Raw genomic sequence first — 12528 nt, forward strand, 5'->3', positions numbered from 1 at the left:
CTCTGTGTAGCAGCTTTATAAATAAGGCGTTTGCTCTGTGTCCTGGGTGCAGAAAGGCAAAGCAGAAACGTGGCAAGGGCACAGTTGACTCTAGTTATTAGTAGAAGCCTGTCAGACAAGGCACCTGTCTAGTTTGCTGAAGACATCATGGAGCTATTCAGAAAGCTTACCTGGGAATGCATTCCACCCTTTGCTTACCATTGGCTATGTCGTTTGTAACTCACATTTGCTTGCTTTGTATTTGCTGGCTTTATTAATTTTAGAATGTCCGGCTTGAGTTTGTACCTTCCCTTCTCCAAACCCTATTCACTGTGTTCTTCCACCAGTGCTTGATTTCTATAAACAGACCTTTAAATCTTGTTCTTGTCTTGTCACATTTGCTGTGCATTCAAAGACAGAGGTCAGGTGTCAGGCTCTGTCTTCCAGGGAGCTTGGTGTTCACTTTTCTTTCTCTGACTGGGAGGATGTATGTGACAATCATGCTGGCTATTTAGGGTGTGTTGTACGATAATTAACACAAAACAAAATGTAAATGTCTATCAATGAACTGTGCAGCTATTTCAGAAATGAAGCACATTTTTTGGTAATTCTGAAGTGTGGTGAAAACAAGTATTTTGAATGTGATCAAAACAAATCAAAACACTAGGTGATGACATTTCCACACATTATCATTTGTGCACTATATACCTTTATCAGTAAAACTATATGGCTGTGCATATGTAATAAGTCATTTCAATTGAAGATGTGTTGTCTTTAATGTCAGTGCGCTACAACACAACGCATACTCTACTTTACCCCACTTCACTCTACTCTGCACCAAATTATGCAACTGCACTGTACTCTGCACCATTACTCACTATGCCCTCCACTCTGCGTCACTGCACTCTACTCTGCACCACTCAACTCTATGCCACTTAACTTGGCACCTCTCTATCCTACACCACTCTATTCTATGCCAGTGCACTCTACCCAACACTGCTCTACTGTGCCCCACTGCACTCTTCACCACTGCACTGTAAGCCAATCCACTCTAATCTACTCGCCACCACTGCATTCTGACACTCTACTCTATGCCACTGCACTGTACACCACTCTACTCTACATCTCTGCATTCTACCATGGCCACTCCAATCTGAGCCATTTCACTCTACTCAGAAACAATCTACTCTACTCCATTGCACTTTATGCCTCTCCACTCTGACACTCTATGCCACTGTATTCAACACCTCTTGACTCTACAACACTCTACTCTACTCTATGCTATTCTACTCTCTTATACTACTCTGCTCTATGCCACTCCACAACAATCTACTCCACTCTAGGTCACTCTGCTCTACAACACTCTGCTCCACTCTATGGCATTCCACTTCTACACTACTCCATTCTATGCCACTCCACGACAATCTACTCTACTCTGCGTCACTCTAATCTTCAACACTCTACACTCTCCACAGTATGCAACACCCTCTAACCACTCCACTCTGCTCTACCCCTCGACACTCAGTGCCACTCCACTCTACAACAATTTACTGCACTCTTACACTCTACTCCACTATACACCAACAAACTCTACTCCATGTACTTCCACTCTATAACGATCTAATCCCTCCACAACACTCAACAGCACTCTACTTCACTCTAGTCCAAGCCACTCAACTCTACACCACTCTCCACTTCATGACTCTACTCTACTCCACTTCATGACTCTCTTCGCCACACCATATCAGTCCACTCTACTCCACTTTAGGAAACTTCACTCTCCTTTACCCCACTAACTTTTAGCCATGCTAAACAGCAGCCACGCTGGTGTACAACATGGCTGAAACATATTAGCACAGCCGATAGCTCTTTCATAGCCGGGACCTATTGGCTGTGCCAATGCTTGTTTTAAATAGAGGCCTGAGAGGAGCCTGAGCAGAGAAGAATGCCCAATACAGGCCACATGTCGGGCAGTGCTAGGACACTGCTACAGTAATCAACAGACTAATTATGTGGTCATTTGGGAGAGGTGTCTACATCATCAGTGATACTATACCTATAAATAATTCAAAAGAGATGCACTATTTCATTTAAAAAATAACTTTTCAAATCTGCACTATTGATTTCCTTCAACTCTCGAAGGGTATAGAGGGGTTTAAACACGAAAGTGATGTCTGAAAAGAGGTTTGAGAGCACAGCAGAGAGAGCAATAGTCATGAGGGGATCGAGGCTTTAGATAAGCCAGAATTCAAGACGCACAGGTCATCTTTGAACAGGAAGAAGGCATGTAGGGTGTTAGTTTTAAAGACGTCTGGGGCCCCCGGAAACGTGCCAACTTTTGACTCTCCTGAGGTCGATTAAAGGACTGGAGCGCCATTGTGGAGTGGCAAATAATACAACCTGCCTCCTTCTTAGAGAAAGGTTAAAAAACTCTCTGTGTTGGTAAATGTGGCAATTAACTTACCAAATGATGATCCTATTGGTTTTCAACAGGGTCTAGCTTTTCAGCCAAAACAGTAGTTTTTCATTTAATGCACATTTAAGGCCATTTTCAACAGGCTGATAATAGTGAAATGAGTTTTAAACAGTAAGATTCTAATATTACTTCTACTGCTTAAATGTAATTTAAGGAGAGAAACACGCAAAACATCAATTTACACCTTTGTCTGCCTTCAATATAATCACCTTCCCTAGTGAGGAGGCTTGTATAAAGCAACACAAGGCTATTTTAGTCTACAATTCGTAATACTTAAACACTCAGTATTATTTGAAAAATACCTAGAAACCTAGCAGCATCTAATGACACATTAGCGTCATTTTTTTACTCTAATGTGACGTTAGATGACCAAAAACGCTGCACCAGATTTACAAAGTTGTGCAATGCATGCATTGTGCCACTTTGTAACCCTTTGCGCTACATCATGCGTGCACCATGCATAATGTATGCAAAGGGGGTATTAAAAAAAATGGGGCAAAGAAATCTAAGAGATTTCTTTACGTAATTTTTTTCGCTACTTTTAATGCCTGCTCAGAGCAGGCATTAAAAGGAGGCACACCATTGTTCATAATGGGCCTCGATGGGCTTTGCAGGATTTGCGTCAACATTTTTTACGCTAATCCAGCAAAGCTCCGAACTAGCGTCCAAAATTTGGACGCTAGTTCCCTAACTACCGCCATGGTGAGCCGTATCTTAGATATGGCGCTCACATGGTGGTGTTAGGGTGGCGCTAAGGGGCACAAGAAAAGTGGCGCTGCACTGGGTGCAGCACCACTTTTTCGTAAATCTGGCCCCTAGTTTGTTAATGGAAACTATTCATACATTAAGTTGTCATATGGCATGTTCAAGCACTATCATAGGGCAGATGTACGAAAGGTTTGCTTTATCGACATCAGCAGACTATGGGCCTGATGTAGATCTCGGCAGAGGGGTTACTCCATTGTAATGGTGATGGATATCCGGTCTGCCAACATCTAAATACCATTGTTTTCTATGGTATTTAGATTTCGGTGGATGGGATATCCGTCACCGTTACGACGGAATAATCGCTCCACCGAGATCTAATTCAGGTCCAATGTGATTTCAAAAATTCAATTCACAATGTGCTATGTATCCATTTTTGCGAATCACAAATGCCTTTGCAACTTGCAATATCCAAACTGCAACTCCTTGCAAATCACAAGCCATAAGGGCACGTGTCAGTGGCCCATTGCAACCCGCAAGGAAATACATCACTGATTTACAATAGCGACTGAGACCCCAACTTTGGCGACCAACAGCACTGCGACATGGCCAGTCGTACATTACGCCTGTGGTTCTATCCTTGCTATATTTTGAAAGGACAGTCCTTTCTCCTCTGTAATTGGGACAGTGGCTTCTCTCTGCAGGATTCTAATTGAGTGTGATCTAATTTTCAGACAGTGGCATTGATTGCTTCAAGTTAATTGGGTTAGAGCTGCTCTGCAGCATTGCAGCGTTAGATGACAATACAGCCACTGCAGCTCTGCAAACAAAAACCCTTCCCCACAAAAAATCATGGTTCTGCAGTGTTCAGCCAACAAAAGGGAGATCAGTGGTGTGCAGGCTTGTCATTCCAGATATAGCTAGTTGAGGCCTCTTGCGTTTTGTTACAATTATCTGATCAGAGAAATGCAAACGAGCACGGACGAATAAAATAAAACAGCAGGTTCAAGTCACACACAGGTTTTAGAAAGCAGATGATAAGTGAGTTCAACTCGAGAGATGGCAGAATTTGGAGGGTGATGAGCAGAGGGTGGTCAGGATCGGGATGATGGGCTTCCTAACACCGGTTATGAAATGTAATGAGAGGTCTACAGAGACCCCAAACTATTAACCAACATGTCCTCTGAGAGGCAGTGAAGGCTGAGACAGGCAGGGTCAGTCAGTTTTTAACTGGAACCATCAGTAAAGTGTGAGGTCAGTTCATCCACAGTGACATAATTGTCTTTAGTGTACTGCCCCAAGCGGACGCTGCTGCACGTCATCCATTATGTAAAGCCTGGTGGTGATAGACAGAAGCCTCCACCACTGGAAGAATCCTGCTGGGGACAGCATCCTTCGGTTTTGATTGGCTCTATTCAGGTCTGTTACCACCTCTTCCGCAACTGGCTTCAAATGTGGAATCAGAATTACTGAGCAGTGGTAAAATACTCACCAGCAGTCTGCTGTAGAGCAAGGTACTTATGGTGGAACCACCATGTCTTCTGGGAATGACCAGGAAGTGGAGGTGGAGTCACAGTGGGCCCTCGTGTCCTGGGTTAGATGACCAATGAGCACAACCTTAAAAACATCTTTACTTGATCTGTATTACTGTCCTGGGTGTGAGCTAGACTTCTGTCTCTACCTGCAGGCCCCAAAAGTAAGATGCCCGATTTCTGTAAGTCTCCTGAACATTTCTATGTTTTTTTATGTATCTCTAAAAACCCAAGAATGTCCTTGATTGAAAAGGGAAACCTACAATGAGTGAATTTACAACTTAAATATTGTTTAATGAAGCAGAACAGCAAGGATTGTGTCTATGGGTTGACTTGAACTAGTAACCGAGAAGGTCAAGGGCTTGAACAAGCTGATTGACCAACCCCTTAAGATATATTGTATAGGTATATGACTGGGTAGATAATTGGGGAATGGACTGATCTATATAGATGAATACCCTGACCTTTGACCTTTCTTCTGTTTTTATTTCCTAGGGGAGAGTTCTTTTTTACTGCACGGATCGTCTCTACATCCCAGTGACATTCGCGGGCATTAATAACTACATGCAGATTCCAGCGATCCCAAGAAAGACCAAGATCTCTGTCGGCTTCAAATTCAGGACCTGGGATACGATTGGCCTGCTTCTTTTTTCGAAATTTGTGGACAATCTGGGCTACTTGGAGATGACCTTGAGTGAAGGACAAATCAATGTGACCATCGCGCAGAAAGACCGTAAAAACCTGGAGTTTGCTGCAGGTGTGTAGAAGTTGAGAGAATGTTCATACAGTTAGGTGCTATGTTATCAGCTCATGTTAACGAAAGTTCAGTGTTTTACATTTCAAAATGATGTCATCTGGGTGCTGAACATGAGGGCAATTTAAGTAGTGTGAGCTTTTTCTGGGATCAGGTACAATTATTTTTCCAAAGAGGCATCCACAACAATAGTGGGAGCTCCTCATGGTAAAAAGTGATTGCAGAGACACTAAGTCGGAATAGCGGACCTGCTCCCAAACCAAACCCTTAAATCTAGGGTATTTCTTTGGAAACTATTTTACTAACATTCCCCACCCACTCAGAGTTTTCTTCCAGCACGTGGGAGGCAGTTCTGTGATTTTTTAGTTTGGGGTGTCATGACTGGCACGGCAGTTTAGGGCAGAAAGAACCCACATTTTCAAAATGCTTCCAATTTGCAAAAAACAGCAAAACTTGTGCTTGCTATTTCACAGTCAGTCTGAGGTCCTCATTCTTCCCGGTTGGTATTTTGGTGCAGTAATTCCACACCCAGAAAATACTGACACCATTGAGTGCAGTAAATACTGAACACATCCATTGCTGTATTATCCAAGTTCTTCACCTCAGAGTAAGGGATAAGATGGTAATACTTCATGTTAGACGTGGTAAATATGATAGAACTTTACTCTCAGCGTATCACAGATATTGTCGCAGTTTTGTGTCGAGACCACCATGAGGAGCATGTCAGTCACGCATCAAAAACACTTAAGAATAATCAGCATAGTACAGACCACTTATTAGTCAGATTGTTCAACACTCTGTTTGGTGGCATCTAGGCTAAGTAAATGTTCCCCATAGCAGAGCCAGCTCCATTTCCACCATTACAAAGAACCCTTCCTTTGTGCTGTAATTAGGTGAGGGACCAAAGGGGAGCATGCACACAAAATCATCTTATTTTTGGCCCATATCCTTTTCCCGCCCTTCTCTTCAGTCTCAAATGGCTGTACTAGATCTTCATGACTATAAACATTGCTTCAAACATCACTGACCCTGGTTTGTCTTTCCTGGCAGGGTATCGGCTCAACGATGGAGTCTGGCACTCCGTTGCCCTGCTGGCAAGGGAGGGATCTGTACTTGTTATCATCGACGAAGACGAAGGAGGCGAGTTTCGAGTGGATTATGAACTCCTAATCCGAACTGGGGACAGGTACTTCTTTGGAGGTAAATAGGACTATTGAACAGTAACTTAAAATGAATGTGAAGCATGCAAATCATTTACAGGTGAATGGGCCCTTGACGGGCCGGACTGGCCTTTTTATCCACCAGGCATTTCACCAGTGGGCCGGAGCCATTTGAAGCCGATTTTGAAAGCCCAGGGCTCTGCTGGTGCCTCTGTTACTTTCCAGATCCCCCAAATTAATTGCAGCAGAAATTGGAGGCTTCAAGAGAGAAAGACTGGGAGGAGAGGGAGTGGGATGGAGAGAGAGCGACAGATCAGAGTTGGAGAGAAGATGGGAGAGAGAGAATGGATAAAAGGAGAGGAATTGTGTGAGGAGATGAAAGGAGCGGGCTGGTGTGAGCATTTTTGCCAGGGCTGCTATTGGTTCCTCACTCCAGCCCTGGCCTTGGATACACATGTTCTTATTTGTAAAGTACTCATTTGTGATTTACTAACTCTCTCAAGGGCCACTTGTATTTAAAACTATATCAGCGCAAAGTTGACGAGTATCTTACCTCACGCACAGCTCCCAACTGTTCCCATTTAGGCCAAACCACAACCAAGGCTCTTTCAGTTTCTATGCACTCACAGGGCTCCCAGGACCTGATGCCAATCACAAGTGCCACATAACATTTGTCTCGGTCCGGAAACTATTTAAATAGTGAGTAGATACTTAATGTAAAATGAAATAAAAAAAAATTGGCTTTAAAGTGCCAAGATAGTGACATAGAAACACCAATAAAAACATTTTTTTCTGTAATGAAGTGTCATTTATTCTGGAATATTCACTGTATCAACACACTTACCAGGATATTTCTGTGTTCAATAAGCCAGATAGCTTGTTGTGTTTTTTCTTGCTTACATGTCCCTGTCATCCCGTACCCGTCTGAGACAATTACCCTGGCCCTCATCACTTCTTTGTTTTTGTCCTGACCTTGGCTTACCTTTCCGGGTCATGACCCGCCTCCTTGGCTGCAGCACTGCACCGTGCTTCTGGGTAAATGCCTCTCTCCCACTGTCTGTTGTTATGAGTGCCCAAAAGGAAATCTGTCAGGGAAATCACCAGATACCACCAAGGAGAGTGCACTGTATTAGAATAAATACGATCTGATGCCAGAGCAGAAACACAAAGCAGCTTATTTACAAAAGCATTTACAGGCATGGGAAGTAGTGCCACGTGAGTACTCTTTGACGTATGCTTTTGTAAAGCTGCCCGGAAGATCCAACTCCCTGTTACTAAAAGTGTGGAGAGGGCACTGTCCTTTCTATTTGTACTAATTCCATATAGCTATCCCCTAAATATTCCTATTTAATTCCTATGTTAGAAGTTTGGGGCCAATTCACAAAGGCACGTAAAAGTACACAGAAGAGCTGGGGCAGCTTCTCCAATAGAGTGGAGGTGCGTCGCCTCACCGGAAAAAATTTACCCAGACTGTCCAGAGATGAAAAATAAAACGATTATAAAGTTAATTTATTACCATTTTATTTTTCATCACCCGTCCCAAAGCCGCGTGTTAGGACAGGGTGGGACTAGCTGAGTGCCAGCAGCAGGGGGAGTGCTGGGCTGCCTGTGCACATGTTTAAAGTGTGCATGTTTCTTTGGCCTGCTGTCTTGCGACGGCCAGGCAGACATGTGCACTTTAAACCGCTCAACCCAGCTATCTTAAGCAGCTGGGTTGAGAGGTAGCACAGGCATCCAGTGCCCTCAGGAGCGCCGAGAGAAGCCTCTCCCTCCAATCCTGGGCTTCTCTCATGCTGGTTAACAGCATGACAGCAGGACCAGGATTGTTAAAGGGAGTTGGAAGGAGCCTGCAATGGAGCCTAGAGTGAAGAAGGAAACTGGAGTGAGGCGGACGTGTCCGTCAACAAATATAAAACAAGGTAAGTTTTGTTTTATTTCATGTACCCTCTCCTTTTATGTAGCTCTCATGTGTATGCACCCATCACCACCCATTTGCCCACCCCACCACTCTCGGGAGTTGCACGCCTCCCCTACAGTGAGTACTACTGTACTTATTTAAGGCGTAGGTTTGGAATTTCTGACTTTTATTTTATTTATTTATTTTCAGGTTTTGGAGAATGAGTATGACTTGATGTCTTGGTGCTAACAAATTCACAACAAGCATTGGCAAAGGAAATAGGTCTCACCTGTACAAGAGCTATTGGCTTTGGCAATGTGTTTTTGCCATGTTGTACCTCAGTGTGGCTGCTGGTCAGCATGGCTAAACGTTAGTGGTGTGGAGTGTTGTAAAGTGGAGTGGTGGAGTGAAGTGTTGTAGAGTGGAGAAGGGGGGAGTAGAGTGTCATAAAGTTGAGGGTAGGAGAGTAGAGTTCAATGGTTCAGTTACAGAGAGTGTTGTGGAGTGGCATGGTGTGGGATAGGGTGGAGTGGCTTTGAGTGGATTGAGGTAGTCGGTGGATTGGAGTAGAGTGGGGTGGATTGGAGTAGAGTGGGGTGGTTTGAAATGGGGTGATGTGGATTGGAGTGGGGTGATTTTGAGTGGGGTTTAGGGAGGTGGATTAGACTGGACTGAAAAGGGGTGGGTTAGAATGGGGTGGATTCAACTGTAGTGGATGGATTGGAATGGAAATGGGTGGATTGAGGTTGGCTGGATGGATTGGAGTGGAGTGAATTGAACTGCTGTGGGGTGGCTTGGATTGGCTTAGAATAGGTGGATTGGAATAGAGTAGAGTGGGCTGGGTGGATTGGAGTGTGGTGGATTGGGGTGACTGGATTGAATTGGGCTGGGGTGGGGTGGGGGACTGGTGTGGGGTGAATTGGATTGCAGTGGGGTGGATTTGATTGGATCGTTTGGATTGGGTGGGGTGGATTGCACTCAGGCAGGGTGGATTGGAGTGGGGTGGATTGCACTGAGGTGGGGTGTATTGGAGTAGAGTGAGGTGGATTGGACTGGAGTGGTGTAGATTGGACTGGAGTGGAGTAGAGTGGATTGGAGCAGAGTGGGGTGGATTGGACTGGAGTAGGCTGGATTGAGATGGAATTGGTTATGGTGGAACATGGTGGAATGGAGTAGTGTGGATTGGATTGGGGTGGATTGGTTTGAGGTGGGATGTATTAGAGTGGATTGGGGTAGGGTGTATTGGAGTGGAATTGATTGTACTTGGGTGTAGTGCAGTGTACTGGATGGGAGTGAACTGGATGTTGGTAGAGTGGATTGGAGTGGAGAGGGAGTGGATTGGATTAGAGCTGAGTGGGGTGGACTGGATTAGAGTGGGGTGCATTGGGTGGGGTGAATTATAATGGGGTGGGTTGGATTGGATTGGAGTGAGGTAGTGTGGATTGGAATGGGGTGAAATGTATTAAGGTGGGGTGGATTGGATTATAGTGGGGTGAGCTGCATAGAGTGAGTTGAATTGGATTGGAGTGGGGTGGACAGAAATTGAGGCGGATGGGAGTGAATAGGCAGATTCAATGGGTGGGATGGATTAGATTGGAGTGTGACGGACTGGAGTGAGATGAATTGGAGTGGGGTGGATTGGATTGGAGTGGGGTGTATCGGGTGGAGTGGGTGGATTTGATTGGTGTGGATGGATTGGCTTGGTGTGGAGTGGATTAAATTAGTGTGTGTTGGATTAAGATTGTTTGGAGTGGAGTGGACTAGGGTGGAGTGGACAGGGGTGGAATGGATTAAGGTGGGCTGTATTGGACTTGAGTGGGGTGGGTTACATTGAATTGAATTGGAGTGGGTTGGATTGGACTGGAGTGGATTGAATTGGAGTGGGGTGGACTGAACTGGGGTGGTGCAAATTGGATTGGGGTAGAGTGGGGTGGATTGGAGTAGAGTGAAGTGGGGTGGATTGGAGTAGGGTGGGGTGGATAGAAGATGAGTGGATAGGACTGGATTAGAGTGAGGTGGATTGGAGTAGAGTGGGTAGAGTGGGGTGAGATGATTGGAGTGGGGTGGATTGGGATGGGGTGAATCTAATTGCAGTGGGATGTATTGAAATGGGGTGGGTGGACAGGCTGGGGTGGATTGGAGTAGGGTGGATTGGGGTGGAATGTACTGAGGTGGGGTGAATTGGACTGAATTGGGGTGAGCTGGATTGAGTGAGGTGAAATGGATTCGGGTGGGGTGGACTGGAGTAGAGTGGACAGAAATGGAGTGTAGTGGATTGGATTGGAAGGGGTGGAATCAATGGGGTGGGGAGGACTGGAGTGTGATGACTGGACTGGAGTAAAATGAATTGGATTGGAGTGTGGTGGATTAGATGGTTGTACAGTGCAGTGGATTGGATTTCTGTGGAGTGGGATGATTGGATGCGAGTGGGGTGAATTAAGGTGGTGTGGGGTGTACTGGTTTGGAGTGGGGTGGATAAAAGTGAACAGGAGTAGGCTGGGAAGGATTAAGGTGAATTGGATTGGGTGTGATGGACTGGAGTGAGGTGGGTGGATTGAGTTAGATTAGGTCAGGGTGGGTTTGGATTGGAATGGGGTGGGTTGTATTGGAATGGGTTTGATTGGAGTGGGTTGTATTGGAATGTGGTGTATTGGAGTGGGGTGGGTTGGACTGGGGAGGGGTGGATTGGATTGGGGTAGATTGAATTGGAGTAGGTGGATTGGATTGGTCTGGATTGGTGTGGGATGGATTGTGGTGGATTGGAGTGGGGTGAATTGGAATGGAGTAGGTTGTATACAGGTGGAGTGGGGCGGACTGGAGTAGAGCACATTGCTTTGGATTAGAGTGGGACAGATTGTTTTTTATTAGAGTAGGCAGATTATTTTGAATTGACATGGGTCACATTGGAGTGAAGCAGGTTGTTTTGGATTGGAGTGAGGCAGATTGTTTTGGATTGGAGTTGGGTTGATTGTTTTAGATTGGAGTGGAGCTGATTGTTTTGGATTGGAGTGTGGCAGATTGCTTTGCATTGGAGTAGGGCAAATTATTTTAGACTGGAGTGGGGCAGATTGTTTTGGTTAGCAGTGGAGCAGATTGTTTTTGACTGGAGTGGAGAAGATTGGTTTGCGGCAGATTGTTTTGGATTAGAGTGAGCAGACTGGAGTGGGGTAGATTCTCATGGATTGGAGTGGTGCAGATTGTTTTGGATTTGAGTGGGGCAGATAGCTTTGGATTGGAGTGAGGCGGACTGGAGTGGGGTGCTTTGTTTAGGATTGGAATTGGGCAGGTTGTTTTTGACTGGAGTGGGGCAGATTGTTGTGGATTGGAGTAGGGGAAACGGTTTTGGAGTGGTTCAGATTGGGGTGGGTTAGATAGTTTTGAATTGGAGTGTTGCAGAATATTTTGGATTGGAGTGAAGCAGATTGTTCTAGATTGGAGTGGGTCAGAGTGGGACAGAATGGAGTGGGCAGATTGGAGTGGGACAGATTGGAAGTGGTCCAGATTGTTTTGGATTGGGTTGAGGCAGTTTATTTGGGATTAGAGTTGGGTAGATAAGGAGGGGCACAGATTGTTTTGGTTTGGAGTGGGACAGATAATTTTGAGTTGGGGTCAGGCAGATAGTTCTGGATTGGATGGGGCAGATTGTTTTGGATTGGGGTGTGGCAGATTGTTTTGGATTGAGTTGTGGCAGATCTTTGTAGAATGCAGTGAGACAGATTTGTAGGAATCACTGTACTGGAGTGGGTCAGATTATTTTGGATGGGAGTGGGGCATATTGTTTTTGATTGGGGCAGATTAGAGTGGGGTGGGTTGGGAGGATTGGAGTGTGGTTAACTGGAGTAGATTTGGGAGAGTGTTTTGACTTGGAGTTGGGCGGATTGGATTGGAGTGGGGTGAAGTGGGGTGGACTGGGGTGTACTGCACAATTATGTGTTAAAGCATAATTTTGAAAATTACACACACAAAAAAAAATGTTGTTTTGCAATATTTAAAACAAGATAATAGTAATTTTGTAAGAACAACAC

General features: G+C 45.0%; 1 protein-coding gene across 1 annotated transcript in view; it reads left to right on the plus strand.

Moving 5' to 3' along the window:
* Positions 1-12528, plus strand: part of CNTNAP1 (contactin associated protein 1) — a 234832-nt gene that overhangs the window by 91952 nt on the left and 130352 nt on the right. The window contains exons 8-9 of the mRNA XM_069242019.1: positions 5188-5449; positions 6497-6646. Of these exons, the coding sequence (XP_069098120.1) occupies positions 5188-5449; positions 6497-6646 (412 nt within the window). The remainder of the gene's footprint in view (positions 1-5187; positions 5450-6496; positions 6647-12528) is intronic.

Source organism: Pleurodeles waltl, chromosome 6, assembly GCF_031143425.1.
Source record: "Pleurodeles waltl isolate 20211129_DDA chromosome 6, aPleWal1.hap1.20221129, whole genome shotgun sequence".
Lineage (NCBI taxonomy): Eukaryota > Metazoa > Chordata > Amphibia > Caudata > Salamandridae > Pleurodeles > Pleurodeles waltl.